This window comes from Motacilla alba, chromosome 2 (assembly GCF_015832195.1).
Source record: "Motacilla alba alba isolate MOTALB_02 chromosome 2, Motacilla_alba_V1.0_pri, whole genome shotgun sequence".
NCBI lineage: Eukaryota > Metazoa > Chordata > Aves > Passeriformes > Motacillidae > Motacilla > Motacilla alba.
Genome location: NC_052017.1, coordinates 42579675 through 42601171, shown reverse-complemented (window position 1 = coordinate 42601171; position 21497 = coordinate 42579675). Strand labels below are relative to the sequence as shown.

At 39.7% G+C, this 21497-nt stretch overlaps 1 protein-coding gene across 10 annotated transcripts in view; it reads right to left on the bottom strand.

Annotated features, from left to right (window-relative positions):
• Nucleotides 1-20866, bottom strand: part of ATP2C1 (ATPase secretory pathway Ca2+ transporting 1) — a 62264-nt gene extending 41398 nt beyond the window's left edge. Inside the window, exons 1-2 of one of the 10 annotated variants that reach the window (XM_038161142.1) lie at nt 3060-3209; nt 2071-2221 (exon numbers count right to left, since the gene is read on the bottom strand). In XM_038161142.1, coding sequence (XP_038017070.1) covers nt 2071-2076 — 6 coding nt within the window. In that variant the 5' untranslated portion in view covers nt 2077-2221; nt 3060-3209. Of the gene's footprint in view, nt 1-1992; nt 2500-2526; nt 2984-3059; nt 3210-20399 lie in introns of those variants that run through there. The other 9 variants (XM_038161133.1, XM_038161161.1, XM_038161098.1 and 6 more) reach the window with 9 other exon arrangements.
• Nucleotides 20867-21497: the final 631 nt, after the last annotated feature.

Here is a 21497-nt window from a genome sequence, read left to right as displayed (position 1 = left end):
AAAAAGCTTAAAAATATTGTAAATGCAATCTTTGTTATACAAGATCACAAAGATTATTCAGCTGTAGCCAGGAAAAAATACATTAAGGAATGTCAAGAGTGCTGAGAAGTTCCAATTGGTTGGTGCCTAGCTGCCTCAAAATGTCACACTGATAGAAAAAGAAGGGCTCAGAAATACCAGGAACACCAAAACAGACAGTACACAGTTGTAAATATCCATGCCCATCTGGAGACTCAATTAATTATGAGATGGAGGGATATGGGAGCAGAAATAGTGGAGAAGAAGTAATTCATGTGTTCAGAGAACCACTTCAGTCTTTTTATCATACACCATTTTCTCCTACCCCCATAAGCCTACCTCATTTTGAAAATCCTCAATAAACCACAGCCTTTATTTCTGCCTTTGAAATAGGCATCTGATCATATTTTAAAGTATTTTCTCATAGCCAATGCTATTTTTAATATTATTCCTAATTTTTATGCATGGTTTATTTATTCCATAAAAAATGCCATCTTTGTGCATTTGGAAGAATAGAACACAGAGCCACACTATCACACACAACTGTACACTTCATCTATGATACACTATTTATGTGGTAGCAGAACTGTAAGGTATTAAAAGCCTTTCTGCCATTTGGGCTTTGGCACACAGATACTTTTTTTCCCTTAAGTGTAATTCTATTCAGTGGTTTTATCTCTGCTTGCCTTCCCCCGCTCCTGGGCGTTGCCCATTCAAAACCCTTTTACTTGCAACAGTGACTGCAGTGCAAAGGCACTGACCCCACTTCTGTCAGCTATCCAGCCTCTAAAAACAAAGACCAATCTTCTGGAGGTGCTCTGTGCACTTCAAAATTCCTGCTACCTAACAAAGTCCACACTCGTCTTTACAAATATCCAGCTGGAGGCCATCATCAATAGAATTTAAAATATTCTAACATGATTTTAAAGTTAGAAGAAAGTTCTGAAATGCCAGGTGATAGCAACCTACATACATAGTTTTCAACATGGGTTGGACTTCACAACTACCACAACTTTCCAGCCATCCACGACAACCATAGTTCAAAACAGAAAAATATCCAATAATAAAAAATAACTTAGGTCTACCCCTCAATCTCAATTCAGCTCTTCATTCAAGTCAAACAATTAAAAAAACCACTCCTATTTTCAGACAGGGGTGCGAGAAAAAGGGACACCTAACATGTCATGTAACAACCTGTAGCAAAGCAAATCCAGTAGCCACCTAAATCTCCACCCATTTTCAGAGAATAGTGATGACATAAGGGGGGGGGGCAGGTATCAATGGTTCTTTTCTTATTTATATAGTAATGAAAATAAATTTTAAGATATTTTCAACACACAGAGTCAAATAGAAAGAGAAACAAACAAAATGAAAAAAAAAACCAAATCAATAAAGTTCACTGTCACAATGCAAAGGGGCTTTCAAGGTTCCCAGAGCATAAACTGAAGGCCAACAGGAGAAAACTGAAATAATTCCCCAGGTTAAGTAATTTCCAAACTAGACAAGAAGGGGAAAGGATAATAGAGCAACTTCTTTCAGTACTCAAAACTTCAGCATCACTTTCTAATTAAATACTGTCCAAGAGAGCAAATTTGAGTCATTTTCAAGAACATATAAATACACAAAGTAATTCAAAGAAAAACGCAACTAATGCTTCTCAATCTCACCCTGAAATAAAAATTTAAGAGAATCATATAATCTAAATACCAAGCAACTAATGCTAAAAAGCTTCTGTCTAAATAAAATATTTCTATTCCAAACACACGGAGCACTAAAATGCACAATAGATACATTGTATATGAAGAGACAATAAAATCTGTCTGACAGTTAGTTCAACAAGCAGCAGCACAAATAAAGGAAAACGATGATGCTACAAATCTTAAACCTCGAAACGCAGATCAAAATCCCTACCACCAGATTAGCACACGAGAGCAACCCTGCGAACCCCTGGAACGGTAAAACATACACACGCACCAGTAGGAGATGTCACCAAATTGCATGCAAAAATCCTCTTAGCTCCAATGAAGTCAGTGACTCTGATGAGACCTTTACCTTCATTTTCCATCGAAATTGTACTTGAGTCGATAGTTATAAAAGTCTTTAGCAACAGCAGCGCTGGAGCGGGAGCGGAAAGGTGAAGAGAGAAATGCCCCAAGATCCCAGGCAATCACAGTGCTCCCTTTGCCCCCACCTGCAGCAACATCTGCAAGAGAAACCAACGCTAAAAGAGGAAAAAATTATTTTAAAAAAAACCCAACAAAATAAAAAGCCGTATAGTCTGTCCAGCGCAGAGCGGCACACGCAGGGAGCCCGCAGAGCTGTCAGAGACCACCGAGGATGAGGATTAGGATTAGCCGCCCAGCAGCTCCAGCAACACGGAGGAGCAGCGCCGCCGCTTCCCCCTCGCCACCAGCGCCTCTAACAGCCTCGTCCCGCCCGGGGAGGGGCGTTCGCTCCTAAAAATAAACCCTCACCCCAAGTAACCCCCCTTCCCCGCTCTGCCCGCACCCCGCATCCTCGGCGCCAGGCGGGAGACAGCGGAGCGGCGATGGGAAGCGCTGCCTGCCCGAAGCGACCCCCGCCCGCAGCCCCTCGGCCGCCCGGCCCCGCCCGCACCGTAGCGCAGGCCGCGGGGCAGCGCGGGGGAGGCGGCCGGGGCAGCGCACGGAGGCGCAAGCGGCAGCTCCGGCTCGGTCGCCGCCCCGGCCCCGGCGCCCGGCCGCGCCTCTCACCTCGGAGTGCCGGGGCGGCGCGGCCGCATCCCCGCTCCGCTCACTTCCGCGGGCAGAGGCGGCGGACGGGGCGGGGCGCCGCGGCGGAAGGGCGGGCGGAGCCCACACACGCCCGCCGCCCGCGCCCCCGCCGGCAGCGCCCGCGCGGGGCCGGCCCCCGGTACCCCCGCACGGCGGAGCGGCTTCACCCGCAGCGCCGGGCAGCTCCGCAGGCTGCGGGAGCCGAGCCGCGCCGCGGCTGAAAATGAACGCGTGTGAACGCCCAGCCCCTGCTGCGCGGAGCCGTGGAGGCGCCCGCCCGGTGCCCACCTCGCCCCCTGCCCGGGCGGCAGCCGCACGGTGCCGCGAGAAGGCGGATCCGGAGGCGGCGTTGAGCGGCCGGCGCGGGGAGCGAGGAGCAGCGGGCTGTGCTGAGGGGCCCGGCCCGTGCCCTCGGCCCCGCCGGGCCCGGCGCCAGCGCCGGCAGCCAAACCCGGCCCTCCTGGCGTGGGAAAACAACCCCGTCATTGCCGCTCGCCTCAGAGCGCTGCTCTGCTGCCCTCCCATGTAAACCGGGGTCACGCACATGGAGTAGAATCAGAATCATCAAGGCTGGAAAAGAAAGGCCTTTAAGATTATTCAGTCCAATTGTGCGCCCAGCGCTGCCACCAAGATCCCTAAACCACTAAGCCATAACACTCAGTGCCAAATCCAGACCCCTCTTGAACACTTCCAGAGATGGTGGCTCCACAACCTCCCTTGGCATTCAAATGCCCCATCACCCTAAAAATGAATTTTTTTTTTCCTAATAATGGGAATCTCCCCAGTGTCATCTTAAGGCTTTAGGTAGCTCCTATTAGAGTTACAGTACAGCCCTAGGCTGGCAGCCCTGGTTGGTTTTGCACCACTGCATTATCATATGTTAGCAGAACATGATGTAAATGTTAGCAGAAAAAGAAATCAACTCAATAAAAAATCTTAAAACACATCAGGTAACTGTTTTAAAGGTAGGTTTTACCTACCAAGTATGGAACCACCAACCCTAATAACGAGTTGAATTATGAGGGGGAAAATGCTTTATCGACTCATTCATGTTCATCTTGACACCAAAGGAGTATTATTTGAAACTATAGTTGCAATGCTGAGCTCTTTGGCTGTGGTAGTTTTTTAAGTAAAAGTAACTTTCACTGAGATGATTCATTTTAATTTAAGGTATGATGTACACTACCAGTAAGAACGAAATACCTTTCAACTTTCAAGGTCAAAATCTAATGAAGACGTGCTAATTGCAGGCTTTACATCCCGTTTCTAAAGGAGCAGTGACAACATGGTCTGAAAAAAAGCACTTGCATTGACATCTCATGATTAACAACCTGTCACCATGGCTTTGTTTTTCTTTTTCTTAAGCAGCAGAAGAAACCAAAATCAGTCTATGTCAGTTCATAAGCAGCATTTAACAGAACGAATGTTAGCATTTCAAATGAATCTCACAACCCATAATAGCATGCCCCTCGAAGCTAAAGAGCATCCTTGTTTCTTTTGAAGATAACTTTGAGTGCTAATGTAATATAGATTTGTCAATAGATTTTGAGAAGTGAAGAGTTAGAAATGTTGCCCTAAAGTAAAGGTCCCAGATATTTGCATTCAGGAAATTAAGATGACAACAGGCAGGTTAATAGTTTCAGATTACCTAGTACATAATTTCTGACCTGCCTCACGTAGTTGCCACGTTACTTGAATATCTCCATGGTTACTCCATGAGGTATCCCACTACAAGTAGCAGTGACTGTCCTCTGAGACAGCACTTCTGGTAACTTGTATGGAAAGCAAACTAAGAACCCTACCAAGACACTCATGACATGCTCACAGTCATAATGCCACAATTTCAACACAAAACTGATGCACCCAACAAGAAAAACATTTAGTTACTTTGTTAAAACAGGTAGGTCCTGCTTTCAATATCATACGCTATCATTAAATATTAAAAACTTAGGTAAATATTTCATGGAGAAAAAAACAACCGGTAGGTCCTAATACTGTTTGTATCCACAACATGTTTGGATTTCTTTACACTGTGAAAAGTTTTGGGGAGAAGAGTTGGAGCTCCTGAACATTACTGAGATTATTCATAATTGAGACCTAAATATCTGTGACAGAGTCTGCATACTAAGAAACATTCCATGTTCACGTATCTCACAAGAAAAGAAGTTAAAAGCAAGTCCTACTCTATAGCAACAACTAAAAAAGTTTCATCTTTGAGGCTTAATCTCTTTCACATTATGTACATCTACCAATATTACAGCCTGTGATGCTGCCAGGCAGCTGGGAAGTGCCACTTCAGCATTATACAAGGACTATATCCATCCTTGAAAATTATATTACAGTTTCTGCCATATTCCACACGTGCAAACAGTGGCTGTTTAATAAAAAGTGCTCAAAGTATTTTATTTACAGCTGCTGGTAAATGTTGTTTCTTCAAAAATCCCATCCTTAATGTGAGCTTGATTCACAAGAGTATTAGGACAGCCTTAATATCTTCAGGAAGCCTCATTAAAGTGTGTGGCAAAGGCATTATTTGGCAAACCAAAGCACATTATTAAAATATGATTTTAGAGATAAGTCTGAAATTAACAAAAGGCTTTGCTTACAGTAACCTTTCGTAGCCCGTTGTACTCACAAACTACAATAATATTTGTTTTTTTCTTTTAATTTAAAAAAAAATCTTGCAATGAAATGCTCCTCTGAATTTCCAGTAAGCAAACATGTCTAGCCCAAACAGAATAATTCCAGTGAAAATACATATACAAACCAGAAAAATGTACACAAACAGTCCTTAAATGTCACAGTTAGCATCTCTTTTTTTTAAAAGTACTTGAAAGGATATGCTGTACTGATAGGTTTGGGGGGGGAAAGACTGAAAAGGTTGTCAGCATTTTCTCTTTCTAGTTCACAGTCATGAAAATACCTCATAAAAGTGAGAGGAATGGCAGATTTGTCTTTACAAACAAGCTGTGGGTCTGCTGGTAGATAAAACTAGCACTGGGAGATAAAAGAAACAATGGGAAGGATTCCACTGATTGATAAATGGAAAAAGATACTTGCTTTTACAAATAAACTTTAGGTTTGCTGATAAATGAAATTAGACATTGAAAGATGAAAGAAACAATGGGGAAGGAAAAAACCTAAATTCCGTAAGAATTAAAAATTAAAAGGGAGGGTTATACATTAGAGGGAAATCTTAGGTATCAGGCGTATCAGGAAGTCTGTACGTCTCAAGTACCTCAGCCAATGGGGAAAGAGAGAAGGGAAATGCGGCTGGGAAATTAGGATAAAAAGGGAGGCTGTGTCCTCCAAAAATTTGAGAGATCCCAGGGGAATGCCCCATGGCCTCTCCCTTTATTCCAATTAAGTCAAAGGACTCCTCTGTCTCTTTTTTGTACATAAACCTCTGGTGTTTGTGGATTAATTTTCCTAACAAAAGCAAACAAACCTTCTGGAAATAGTTTTACATTCAGGAGAGCAGAGTTTCATGAGCACTCAATGGCAACTTAAGCAGCCCCCTGCCCCAGGCATTCTCCTTCTCTTGCTGTGTTACCAGGTCTCAATGCCACACAGCACCACCTTAGTGTTCTGCATCAACAAAAAAAAAGTTTCCTGCCACCCAACTACTACCACCACCCCATCCCCTCCCTGTCCTTTTCCCCATGAAATTCTCATAATTTACCTCCTATCCATGGCCAAGTCAGACTTTGCCTTCTGTAAGTGGCTGTCAGCAGCAGGCAGCCACTAGATTATTTCAGACCCACAACCCCAAACTGACCCACACCTGGATTCATGTGGGAACTGATTAATGTCTGGAATAACCCAGCACATCAGTGAATACAGACTTCTCTAATTAAATCAGAAGTGGTTGTTCTGGCACGGCCAAAAGGGTAGAACAGGTATGGGGTGCATGAATAGGTAGTCCTACTTTCAATACTTTCTCTTCTCCCTTAGGCTTTTAGGGCTGAAAACTAACGATTTGATGAACGGAACTGGTTGTCTAGGTTTTGATTACTTGTTGGATTTTATAACAGGCACCTGTAAAAAAGCATACATAACCTTTGTATGAATCTAGAAGGAACACAAAACGCTGTTTTTAGCTGCCTTTCTATTTCTTCAGAAGAATCAAAGGCCTCTGGAAAGCTTGGGAAAATTAAAAAGTAGTAAATACATTATACTCCAGGAAGTACCATCAATCAGTTGGAAGCAAAAAAGGGAGAATTCACTCTAATGATATAAAACAGATAGGCCTTAACCTGCAGTTTGTTTATATGCAAGCTGAAGTTCAAGTTTGGTTTAGTCTTTGGGATCTTGATCAATTCAGCTTCATCTCAATGGCTCCCATGTGCTACAGCACTACCAAAAGCAGCAAAATGTATTTTAAACATAACAAGGATACCTATAACTGCATGGTTCACAGATTAGAGATTTATTACACAGGATCTTGTTGAAGTTACTTTTCAGACCATGAAAGCATTTGAAATACTTGTTGCTCTGAAGTGAGCTTCCAGATTCTTTTAAAGTATGTTTTTATAGTATCCCTCTCAGGATGCATTTGTTTAAAGTTTGCCAGTGTTGAGTAATGTTACTGAAATCTATTACAAATTTTGTTAATCTCATAGGAATTTATTTATACATTATAACAAGAGATGTTTTTCTGAGCCATATAATTGATAATATTTTAATATGGACAAAGCTTTCTATAGGACTTCAGTTTGGGTCAGAAAGGGTTAGTATATGATCCTTCTGTCAAAACAGGCTTCTCCACTGCTTGCTTGCTTTGCTTTAGGTATAACTTAGATATCCCTCAAAACACTGATCATAAATTAGCTTTCATGGAAGAATGAAACTGGTTTCTGGTAAGACTGACTTCCCTTTGATTTAATCGAATTTATTGTTGTCTTTTATCTGGAAGTCAAAAACTCACCAGTGCTTTTACAGTCCTCTCCAGAGTTCTTGTATGACTGGAGTCAGGACAGGGGAGGGATGATACTGGAGCTTCTCATTTACATGCTTTAAATGGCACGTCTATTTGTAAAGCCTGTGTTGCAGATTTCATCTCCACATCCTTTCCATCCATGCTTTTCAACTGATAGCAGATAGAAGAAATCACCTTATCTCCAAATAGAATTCTCCAGAGGAACACCCAAGGCAAGTCCACCTAAAGTTGAAAGGTTATGTGTGGATGTGTGTGTGTGTGTCTGTGTGTGTGTATATAAAATCAGTTCAAGTTTAAAAGAATAAAAATTATACAGTTTTCCCAGAAGAAATAAGTGCTCATTTAATTTTATAATTCTGAGCATGCTAGGATGTAAGAAACATAACTACATTTTCAAATTACCTTAGCTCAGCCCTGTCTTGACACTGTGCAATTATGCTAATTAAGCAACTTTGGTTTATGGGAGTCTTAAATTATATTTCACTGATTTTTAAAGCACTTAAATTTAACCATGTCATCCCATCCTAAGCAGCATCCCTACCAATATTCCACATTCAGAGAAGGGGTGCAGCACTACAGCATTTTAAGTTGACATAAAATCAGGCTTCTGTGATTGCCCTTCTGCTGGTGCCAAGTTCTGCATTGGCCCTGACAATTTCCTCTCTTGATAACCCAGCTCAGGAGGACTGATGTAGCCAAGAAGAAAGCCTGCCTCAAAAAAGGCTCTACTGCTGAACTCCCAGAACTAGTGGAGGAAGGCAGTGTAAAACAGTGACAGAGTTAAAACCTTTAATCAGTTTGAACTGTTGTGAATGTATATTCAGAGCATTCAAGAAAATCAGTTTTAAGTTATCCCTCAGGCAAAGACAAAGTTAATTCATTTTCTGACCATAGCACTCAACTTATCTCAAACCTGCATTTCATCTTCCATACTTTTCTTCTTTAATACCGTCCATCTCCTGCGCATATTCAATATTCACCTGCTATTTTCTTCCTTCAGCTGAACTACTTTGAAATAGTTAAAAATATTATTTGCACATTTTCCAAAGAGGTTTCCCTTCCCTTTACTTAGGACTCACAGAGATCTTCAGCTGTTTCTGTTTTCCCCTCAGTGACTGTTTTCAAAACTAACTGCTCCAGTAAAAGTTTCACTGCTAATGTGGAAGCTCTCACAAGTGCCTCTATCCTATCTACTGGAGGCTTCACATTTCCAGAGACATTTTGTGAAGTAAAGATCCAGTTTCACATTGCCTGTAAAAGACAGCCAAGAAACATGTGCTCTATAATTGGAATATGCTGTGGAGCAAGTTACTATTGGAAGTCTTGGCTGAGGCAGGCAAAATGCCTTGTTAGGATGTCTGCTACAGGACAAAGACTCCACTCCTCTGCATTGCCAGCTGCAGCTACCACCATGTTGTGGCCTGAATACAGCAGAGGGTGGAAAACTCTTCCCTATGTCTTTCTGAAGGATTAGTGCAATTTATTACATGGCAAAGAAGGCACCCCATTTATTTCTAAATTATTTCAGTTACGTTATAGCAAGCTGTCTGTGGTGGAGGATAAAGACATTTCAACAATGAAACTATAAACAGCTAAAAAAACCCCAGCAATAGCAAAGTTTGAATTTCATTTGAATTGATTCAAGGTTAATGTGCCAAGAATTTCAGGAATGCTGCATATATTACAGACTAGTAAGCTTGCCAAGACTCTCTTGGAAATTCTTCTTCAAGACTATGGGTGGGAGCAAAACAGGGCAAAGGCAATGCTCTGTGAGGAGCTGGCCGTTAATAAACAGATGTTTACATAGTTATACGACTCTGGCTTCTGGCAAGAATATGATGATTTGTTTGATAACACACTTAAGCATAATATGTTGGGCTGTGAAATTTTATTCAGACTCAGAGCCAAAAAGTGTTATCAAGTGAAAGCATGTGGCAGCTTTTCAGATTGGGAGGAATTAGTTACAAACTTTTGTCTCACAGGAGAGCCCCTATACCTTTTTATTTTTAGTATTACTACAACTTTCATGTAAATGGAGTCAAATATACAGAGGATTTTTTCCTCCCTTATGTCTTAAAAAGAGTGGTCTGAAGTCACATTTTTAAAGCTGGCAAAGGTTACTGATAAAAGCAATTAATGTAGCATGCTTCTATTGCAACTATGTGCTCTATTGTAAAGACCCCTAACTTTAAGACAGACCCAACTGGTGAACTGAAAGACTAAATCTGTATTCAGATGCTTTCTCAGTCAAAGTTAACAATAAGACTGCAGGGGAAAGAATAAAAACTGCCACACAGGTTATGTAAAATTTAGAAACTTAATAAAGTACAATTGGAAAAAATACCCAAATTTAAGAAGGTTATTCTGACCTCATTCCCTATCCAACTATACAAGCTTGTGCTAGGACAAAGTGGAGGTGGGAGCAAGTGCTCAGGAGTGTCTCCATACCACTGCTAATGAATATCAATCTTCAGCACAAGGGAATTGAAAAACAAACACACATTTCACAGAAGGCTCCTGTCTGCCTTGAAAATAGGTACTAAAATATTACCCAGCAACATCACCATGTTTAGTAGCCTGACTCTAAATAATAGATCACATATTCAGTTCATGTATCACCAAAGGTTGGATACAGCACCAGCTGAAAGTGACAGGAGTGGATCTGGGAGGGACAAACCCCGCAGCTGTATCATATAAATTGGGAGAGTGTATTCCAGCAGCCTGTCACAATGGGAAGGTTAAAAGGGCCCTGAGGTGCCCCTCTGGCTCCCAGTAATTCAGCAGCTAATGTCAGTTGCATTCTGTGCATCTGCAACAAGCCAAGAAGCACCAGAAGAGGATTTAATTTAAAAAGAGTTGAAACTCATATCGTAGTCCCTCCTCCCCACCATCTGGCTAGTGGGGACATTCAGTACAATTCAGCACAACAACTGCGTATTCAGAAGGAAAAAAAAAAACATTTCTCATTCAGGAAAAAAATTGGGCAGTTCCCATTCCATCTTTGAGGGCCTTCAGCTTAATCCAGATCTGTTGAGGAGTTCTGAGGATGCAACTCTATAATTAGAGTACAGAAACTGGTAGTGATAAATCAGCAAAAATCTTGTTTCCTATGTGAAGTTCAGGCTTAAAGTAAATTTTAACCCTGAATTTCCTATATACTGTTTAAAACTTGACCAGAATATTTTGATATCTAATGAGAGGCATGGTTTTATCTTACTTCTTTCAGATGTCATATAATAAATTTAAGGTCAGAAGATTATCTTAGGTTGTATTAAGATACTGTTATGAGAACATATCTATCACATCACATCAATATATTGTACATTTTATATTTATATGATTTCTATTATATCTATGATTTACCTAATCATAAATCTTCATATCATTAGTTTATTATTATGTTATACCAAATAATAAATCTATCTAGCCATAGATCTATGATTTATTTAATATGCAGAAATAAAACAATACCAAGATGTAAATGTTTCTGATTCATCAGTCATTCACCTGTGGAAAATCATCCATCCAGTAAAAAAACAAAACAATTGGGAGCCTCTGATGTTGTAGTTGCAACATGGACTAATCAGAAATTACTTACGTGTGTATGCATTGAGAACCAAAATCTTGATTTTGCTTGTCTTGGAGTTGCAAAACAGGACTCCTGGAGTATTTTCTTCATTAGATACAGATTTCAGTAAGCCAGGTGCTTTTAAGAATTCATCTTTCATCTCTCCCACAATTTTCACTCCAAATTGTTTTCCCTTTTTGAAAACTTGATCTTTGGTTGTTTACAGCCTCACACCTTCAACATTTATGTACAGTGATGCTGTTTTTCTCTTCCAGGGACAGATTATAAAGGATGTAGAATAAACTAACCTTGGTGTTGCAGTTTTTCCTGTTTATAAATCTGTTTTATCCAAAACCATAGCCTCACTGCAATATCTAAAGAGAGAGATCTAGGTTTGAATAAATTAAGCTTTTAATCAATTCAGCTGTTACATCCTACAAAGCGTAATCAAGATACTGCTTCTAGGGTCAAAGAACAAAGAATGCAGAACTGTAGCAGAGAAACTGAAAATTGGTGAGGAAAATAAAGTCCATTTTCACACTTGTCAAAACCTCTAAAAGAGCATTTCCTTTTGCAGTTTGTAGCAAAAGGAATACCACCACTTCCTCCACCAAGCCCTAGGCCACCTAAAGAAGTACATCCATGCTGAAGAAGAAAATAAGCTACTTCATTTTGCAATTCTGCACACAATGGCTTCTGATCCCAATGGGAACTTCTTAGCAAATATTTTCTGGTGAGTTTCAGATTTATCAGATTTATTGCAGGTATGCAGGCTTCACAAGCACTTCTCTTTAAACACAACTCTCTCTATATATATATTTAAATGATTTTGAAGTAGTGTAGTCATTGGTGACAGAAATTCCAAGCAACCTTTTAAAATAGCTGTGGCATGACATCCTGTCCTTCCATGTGAAATTAGCCCTGCCCAAACACAGAGCCTTTTGCAGCACTGTAACTGAAGGAGCAGCTACATGAAATTTGGTCAGGTTGACGTTTCCAGCAGCAATGCCAGCACTTCTGAGTCCTATACATAGGATGGTTGCAAATATTATTTTATTTTAGCCCTCAGTGAAAATGCCACGTGTTACTATGAAAGATGACCACTATTATTGAGACTGCTTTTACTAACTCGGGTTCCCTGCTTTGTCTTCAGGGCTGGGCATAGGCTATAGCTGCCTATAACAAACTTCCTCTGGATGCAAAGCAAATACCATGAAGAGGCTTGACATGGCATGAATGCCAGGGGAAGGTGACAACCCAAAGCCTGATGCCTATAACACTGCTGTGTTTACGCGTTTGTAGTTCCTGGGCTTTAATATTGTATTGTTTGATATTAGAAGCTGGTCCATGGAACAGTGCCATTATATCAAAGAAGTTTGCCTGTGCTGAAAAAAAGCTTCTAATCCTTTTAGTTGAATAGAAAATCTGGAAGGCATGAACTTCAAAACTTGAATAGAAAGGCCAAATGAAATTTCTCTGAAAAGAAATCAGAATTTGAAAGGGTAGTTCATTTTTGTAATGGTTGTGATTGACAATCCTGGGATTTCTAACACTCAAAAACATTTTCACTTAGCCCTTTTTAATGTCTCTTGAGCAGTTTCTGCTCTGATTATTTTTAAAATATGGTTTAAAAGTAGCACTGCTATATTTCTGTCTAATTTCCTGGGGAGAAATGTAAATAAATATATGTGTTACTGAGTGCTCATGAGCACAGTAACTCTTAATTGTAGCACATGGTTGGTACATCTGATGATGCAAGAAGCTAATTTGATAGGGCACAGCTGAGGAAATTCAGTTAAGAAAACAGGAACCAAGCATCTGTTTTGTTCAACTGTCAGAACTTTAAATGCTCCCTAAGCTTTGTTGGGTTCCTTGTCTTTTCATGACATTAGAAATACTAACATGAAGGCTCCAAAAATTAAATCTAATCCATCTCTATCTGGCAGACATATTCTTATATGAAAAAGAGAGGAAAGAGTGGGATAAGACTTAGTTTTCAATTTTTTCCTCTTGTTTTTCAATCCTTGACACACTTGTGTTTACATGCACTTTTCTACCAGTTATTTAAATAAAGCTGTAATAGTTGAGCTTAAGGATTAAAGAGAGAATAAGCTTTCTACTGCACAGCCTATTCTGTTAAGGTTTTTCATTTCACTAGATCTGACAAGTGGCAGTCAGCCTGCCCCACTCCCCTCCCTTCCCAGGCAACACCTGTCAGCAGCAGCCATTCAGTCTTGATACTGGCCTACGTGAAGAATTGTTGAAACACAGAATGGTTTGGGTTGGAAGGGACCATGAACATCATCTGGTTCCAACCTCCCTGCCATGGGTAGGGACACCTCTCACTAGACCAGGTTGCTGAGAGCCCCATCCAACCTGGTCATATCTGATTGATGTGATATCTGTGTCACAAAAAGTGCCTAAATGAAAAACAGTATTTCAGGAAAGGTACTACAATCCTATTTAAAATGCCAGTGGTGTAAGATTTCTTCAGAAGATCATCTCAAACTTAGACTCCAAAAATAAATAAGCATTGACCATTTAGATTAATACTTTTACAACATATTAAAATAAGAATTTGAATAAACCATTAGGCAAGAGCTGCCACAGTCCATTTGCACATCAGCAGCCAGATAAGTTCTGTGATTTCTGCTTGGAAAACAGCTCCTTCTTGCTTTTGTGAAAAAGGCAGAAGCTCAGTGCCTTGTGATTGGGATCTCTGCTTAGCCTAGTGGTTTCTTTAAGTGGTTTGTATTAGTTGCTGGTTTCTTATGGCAACGCCAAAACCTGCTCACCTTAAAATGTGTCTGTATAGGTAGACATTGCATATGCTTAAAAATTGTCTGGTCATGTCTTACACAAAGCAGAGCAGACCCAGCCTATGACTGAAATATGAGATGGTGATTCAAAAAAAGTTGTTTATCTGAAAAGGCAAAACATTCAAGCTTTGATGCCACTGATCATAATTCAAGGAGAAAATCTGCTTTGAGTAAAAAAATGATGAATCTACACATCCTTGTAAAATTTCATACAGTCCTGACAGGGATTTCTATATGACTACAGGAGAAAGTCTAGCACAAAGCCAAATGGGGATTTGTTCTGATGCAATCTCTCAAATATTGATTTAAGTGAGCTTAGGAGAAGCTAATGTGACAAAGAAGATACTGAGCTACCCATCTCTATCAGAAAATTTAGAGTTTTCCAAATGAATTTGTGAACTGCAGGGAACTGTTAGATCACAGTAATTATTTTGACACAATGGAAATAAGTATAAAATATTAAACAACATAATATCCATCAGCCCCAGAGAATCCAAGTATTTTAGAATCTGGAGATACCACATCCCAGGGATACATAGCACTCAGAGCTTTTTATGCTTCAGAACACAAATAAGAGAAATGAGGGAAAATGTTTCATTAGCCTCTGTTTAACCACAAAAATCAGAGTGCCTTAGTCATTCAAAGCAAGCAGCATTTTTAAAGTGTCATCTTAAATTTAACATATACATTAGTTTTTATATACAAACAAGTAAAAATACCACTGTTATAAACAGGTATTAAAATTAACTAGACATGATAAAATCATTACAATGAACTTTTCATTAATAGCTATACAGATTTCTTAGCTGTCCTAGTAGAGTAGTACTGTCATTTGTAATACCCATGTATTTAATGGAGAACTTACACTGTGAACCTGAGGCACCTACACCAAATGTACCTTTAGATACAGAAATCTTTAGAAAAGCCAAACAAAGCCAGAGTGCCCCTCTCTTTTTCTTCCTTTTTTTTTTAAGCCAGCAGTAGCACTTGAACTATCACAGCCATAATAAAAGCATTATCACTGTTACAACACCAGCAACCACAGATGTCATCCCTGCTCAGAGAGACATCTCTCCACACTAAGAGACAGCATCACTTCCAGCTAGATGTTAACCTGTGTGGAATCTGAGGTATTGTTCATCTCAGAGCAGAGATCAAGTGCCAGCTACTTCAGCAAAAGCTGCCAGATCTTTCACTGGATAAAGTCATGTCCTGTTCAGACCCTTTAGCTGCATCCTCCATATCTCTTCTCCAGGCTAACTACATGTCTGAAGTCTTTCTCACTTGGAAGAGCTGATTCTTGCAAAAGTCTTAGATTGCCTCATGAAATGTGTACTTTAAAATGCCTGTAGTCCTGTAATTTCAGGAATTGTGTGTCAAACATACATCAGACTCAGTTACACCAATGTTGCTTGGCATACAACAGCTATCTTTACAGACAAAGTTAAACAGTGCCAATTTGACTCAACTAATGTAGATTTTAAAGCTGTAAGGATTTATTTATTTCAGTCTGACTGCATATGTAACAGAGAACTTCCACCTGTAAACTGTGCACAAGGACTATAAGCTCTATTTCATCCATATAAAGTCTTTTATAAGCATTTCTAGCCACAATTTCAGAGTATGGGCTGACCACGGATAAATTATTCCAGATGTTAAATACAGATTGAAACCTTATATCCTATTTGCATGCAGCCCGTGAGCTTTTTTCTCCTTGATTAAAGACCCATCCTTTGTGACCCATCCTCAAAGATCATGTTAAATCCTCAGTTACTTGGAGATAAGACCTTGACTTGAGCAGAGTTGTCATTTTTGGGGGAAACTAAAGATGAGGCAAAATAACAATGCACTAAACAAGGAAACATCTGATAAGCTCTGTTAGGAGAACATCCTCACAAGAGGATCTGTACTCTGTTCCTACTCAGACTTTAGAAGGACCTACAAATCCTGCCCATCACAGTTACAACAGAGATTTGAAGGAAAGACGGCTTAATGCCACTCAGCACAGATGCTATTATCCAACTCTACTCTCAATTCAGTCACTGCTTTTTAAATTAATTTGATTGGTAAACTTGAGAAAGACAAATATGTTCTAATGGCAATAGCTCTCTCATGACTCGGGGAATGTCCCTCCTGGTCTCCAGCAGTCTGGCGTCCTCTGGTCGACTGACGTATAAACTGACTGAGCCGCAGCAATCAGCCACTAGTAGGGATAGGAGTCAAGGATGTTCTCAGTCACCCTCTCCAGGGCAGGCTTTGGGAATTATTCTTTTGAATACTTGAGAGGTGCAAACACTGATGGGAGCTTTTCCAGCACACAAAGTACTGCTGATTATTCTCCCCTGTGTGATCTCTTTGATGTAATGCTGCTCTTAAAGGCACTTTTAATAGGATGCCTCCCCTCTTACCAACCAGCCTCATTTTCATTAAGCGTGTGGGTGTTACACATCTTTGAGACTCTCTATCCATGAGTTCTGCAGTTACTGGGGGAAGGGGGCAGATACAGCTCAGTTCCTTCAGAAAAAAAAAGGCTAAGAAGGGCTCTGCCAGAGCAGTTGTGTTAATTGTTAAGGAAACATACTCTCAATGCCAAGCACGATGTACAAATCACTCCGTGCTGCCTCAGTTCTGAGTTCCCAAAGCTCATTTGGTAGGTTCCTAAAAGGACAAAGCCCCATCTGTTAATTCTCCTGTATGGAACCTCATTGATAGTATCACTCTTATGCATGAACTAATAGCTAGAGAAATTACTTTAGCATTCATCTTGTGGTTGGTGTGTAGCTGAGCAATAATTCTAAAGAAGTATTGGCTGGAAAGGATGTAAGAAATGTCTATTTACTGCTGGGATTCAGGAGGAAAGATGGTGGTTTTTCTGCACAAAATGTTGGTTCTTCCATTTCCTTCGGCATTGGTCACACACTCTTTGGAAACTGATTGTGAATGAAAAAAGCATCCTGTAGTTTCTTCCAGGAAAAGATTTTATCTGAGTCCAGCTGGAATTTTCAACAGGAAGTCCATGCTTTATGGCCATGTTTTGGAAAGAGGTAACCTTACAATACTCTTGAAAAGTAATTTCCTCAAATGTTAATGAAATATACTCTAACTAGCAACAAAGGCAAAAGAAAATAATTTTTTGTTTTGCCAAATGAATTGAAAAATGTTTTCAGGGAAAGGAGATAATCCTGCCAGCATAAACACCATTAAATAAGCCACATACATGCCTTCTATTGTTTTTTATCTAAGCAGAGAGGCCGCTTAAACATGTTGAAATAATAGGCCTTTTATGTTTGACAAGAAAATAAGTGGCATGTTTCATTTCCTTACTCAGACTGAATTAATGTTAAAAACCTCATACCTTCCAAGAACTTGATCATAATAATTTTAATGGAAAAATTCAATGTATAGAATTAGATAAGAATTGCTCTTGAAAAAATACATATTCTCCTAAGAAAAAGCTATAGAGATCTAGATAAAAGCCTCATTTAGCCAGAATTACTTCCTAAACTCACCTGTGCTGTTAAAATGTCACTTGCTCTCTCAAACTCTTACCATGTAGCCACAAAACACATTTGCATACCATTTCTAAAGGCTTGTTAAAAAGCTTTCAGATTTCTTTGCTTTAAAACATTCAAGTTTGAATTAAAAATAAGCGAAAAATCTCAAAGATCAGAAATAATTCCATTATTGGATCATACTCATACTCCCTGAAGTCCATGCTCCTGGGCCTTGTGTGTTCAGTCAGGAATGATTCCAGAAGCTGAGCCAAGAAAAGAAACATTGAATATACTGCCAGTATTGAAATAGTCTTCTTAAACCATATTGTATGGTTTAAGAATTGAAGCGAGCAAGTTTATCCTTCTTAGTATAAGTCTGGATGTTCTTATCTACACACACGTCCTTTTTATAATCTGTTTATGTCTTGGACTTCATGAAAATCCCTGGTAATTTCCAGAATCTACAGTTTCTGAACAATACACATTTATTTCCCAGCATTAGTTTTTACTGAGATATTTGATGTCTAATGCTCTTACTGATGATCAGTTTCTAAGCAACTGGTAAACAGGATTTTTTAGTTGTCAGTTTCCAGAGGAAATTGCAACTCATTAAAGTGAGCATGCAAAACTAACCTCAGATTGTAGCCATTACACTTATTTTAATGTTGTATTTCATTTAAAATGTTTGATCAGAGAACAAGTCTCCTAGGATGCATAGCTTTTCTGGAACACCACAGTGAACAGCAGTTCTTCAACAAGCTTCATTACATTCAGTGCACAATATCAAGCAATGTAAAGAGAATGAATAGTAGCACCACATTCAGTTCATTTTATATTGATAAAGCTTTTTGTCTCGGGACTAACATGCTAATAACCACATCAATGCTTGTTTTGATTAAATGGATTCCTTCCAGGAGTAGAAGCAGCAGTGACAGAAGTATATTGCACTAAGGATATGCACATCCTTATGCAAGTGGAATGATTAAATTTTGCATCAAGTTACAGGTTGCTCTCTAATTCAATCTCTAATTCTCTCATTCAATTCCACCAATGAATGTTTAAGTTACAACTGGCCTGTGCATCCTCTGAAGTTCAGCTGTCAGGATAAATCTTGAACAATTCAAAAGTTATTAGACAACTAGCCCTGCATGCATCCTTTGCTTGCGCTTTTTGTCTCTGTGACTGGACAAGCACCACTATGTGCATCAGACAAAATCTATCAGAACAGAACATGACAATAGCACAGTTTGAATGTGCTAAGCTCTCTGGAACCTAAATTTAATGCCCACTGAGATCAGGAAAGGGTGAATAGTGAGAAAACAACAAAAACCCTCAAAGAAAAATGCATTTATCTACTGGTAACAGTTATTAAAAGACATTCAGTCAGTGTTAAGCAAACCATCCCAAGGACTTACCCTGCTAAATAAAAGACTGTGATCCTCAGAAATAAAGAGCTTATTTTCAACACCATGCAGGGCAGCTTCCAGAGCAAAACTGCACTCTGTGTTTGTAGAGTCAAAGCAGCAAATGTTACTATGTGGTGAGGATCAGCCCTGCCAACATCTGACAAACCCAAGGAGAATTAACACGATGTTTCTTTAAGCATGCAGTGCTTGAGCTGTTAGCCATTGTAAAAACATTAGGAGCAAGAAAGAAAATAATGAATGTTACTGCACCAAAACAGGAAAAGCAGATTTCCCTCCCACCCACCCCCTGCCAGTTACAGCCCTGGCACTTTTTATTTCCAAAATATATCATAGCAAAGGAATGTGTCTTTCTTTGCCTGATGACCTCTGATTTGGAGAAGTATGCTATTCAGCATAATTTAGCACGCAGAGAACAAAGAAGTTTAACTGTTTCAAAGGAATGCAGCATTTCAGTTCTTGTTATAGCTCTTATTCTTCTGAATGCTCATCACACAGCTTAATATCCAGCACATATTGGATGAAAAGGAACAGTAACTCGTCAGAGACGGCCTCATTCCAGACTCACCCCTTCTCCCCCCGCCCATGCAAAACAGCTTCCATTTGCTTGTGGAACAGCAACAGCTTCAGATTACAATTCAGTTCTTCTAAGGATATTCATGTTGCATTTCAGTTAAGAAATCATGATCTACCAAAACATTTAAGAATTCAGGTTGCAAGCCCTACTGCCAAGACTGCAACCTTTTCTTTAACACAGATTTACATGACAAAGGGCCCAAATACTGCCCAGTGCCTACACCTGATTTTAGAAGAATAGAAAACTCTTAGAAAAGATAAAGCCTTTACAGAACAGAGAACAGCACAGCATAAAGCTTATGGCTAAGAAAAGACTTAAAAGAGGGAAAGTCTGGTTTAATTTTTTATTTATTTTATATACCTATTTAGAAAGTAATTTTGTCAAATATACTCCCCTTACCACAACGAGCAGATTCAAGACTATGTTAAATATAAGGAAGTTTAACATTTTTTTACACAGCTAGTATGGAGATGAGTGGTTCAAGATGAACTGGAATTACACTGAAAACAGCTCATGACAGCAGTGAAAGATGGGCTTCTGTGATCTTCAAGAGGTAATGACTACTTAAACCTTCATGGTCTCTCAATGCTTTAAGTCTCCAGTAATTTCCTCAGAATCAAAAATTATTTGTTCTCAGAGCAAATTTTTTTAAATTCACAGTGCTCTCATAAAATCCTAAATAGAAGCATTACTCACAGATACTGACATTTAGAAAGCACTGCAGCTAAACTTGTGATCCTCCCCTTTAAGATATGGCTAGATCACCCCCAGGGTTACAACTGTAGTTCTTTTTTAATTTGCTTTTACCTTTTCTTGAATCCTCTTGGCTTTCACTGTCGATATAAGTTTCCAAATTGCATGGATAGGAAGCTTTATAAAACAGGAGAAGACAGATTTATGCAGCAGATTATCCATAATTTAGGCAATTTCTCTTACTGCTTCCTTGTTTGGAGTTCTGAATGCATGTTTTCCTCCTCTTCCCAAAGACTGGTAGTCCTCGACTGTTGCACAATCCTTTTCTGCAGAGCAACTGGTGAAAATCAAAACATCAAATGCAGAGCCTCCAACAAATGACTAGTGTTAAAGTGCCACAAGGGCAGTGTGAGCTGCAAGAACTGAGGGGCATTTCTACCAAATGCAAATCATTTCCCGGGCAGCCTGCTCAAATAGCTCTACTTCTGGTAAGAACATTCTGCTGCAAAAATCAAATAACAGTAACTAGCTCCTGATTTTTCCTAGCCCCCTAATGCCTGATGCCTCTTTAAGCTTGTTCAGCTGCAGTAAAGAGGCTAGAAAACTGCTGTTTCCAGCACATTCACCCCTCCTCCTCAAGCTGTATTTCACCAACTGCACTTTCTGGTTTCACTTTTGTTTCACACACAATCCTGTTATGTGGATTTCAGTCAGATTAATGCTTTCATTCATTCCCCGCTTTCTAAACTGGAACTGCAAGGCACCAGTTACAAAGCATAACAGTGCAAGCTCAGATAAAGCTTAGCTTGCAACTAGGGGCTTTGCCTTGAATCTTACCTGCAAACTCATTTCCTTTCAAGTCATTACATTTGTCTCTATGACCCCTTCTCTACTTTGCACTTTTGATCAGCAGACAAGTATTTGTCTGGTTTTTGTAGTGGATGGAAAAGCAGAGAAGCACATTTCCATCAATTATCATCCTAAGTTCTTGAGTTTCAGAGCTATGGAAGTTTGGGTGGATGTCTTCCTCTCTCTGTTACTGTTGTTGACCTTTTATGCGGAGAAGTCACAGAGCTGGGTTCTTATCACAGTAACCTCACTACAACTCCAAGTTTTTAAAGTCTTTCCTAAGGTATGTCTCCATGCATAATAAATTATTTTAAGGTCGGTCCCTACCCAGGCCATTCTATGATTCTATTATTTAGATTTTGG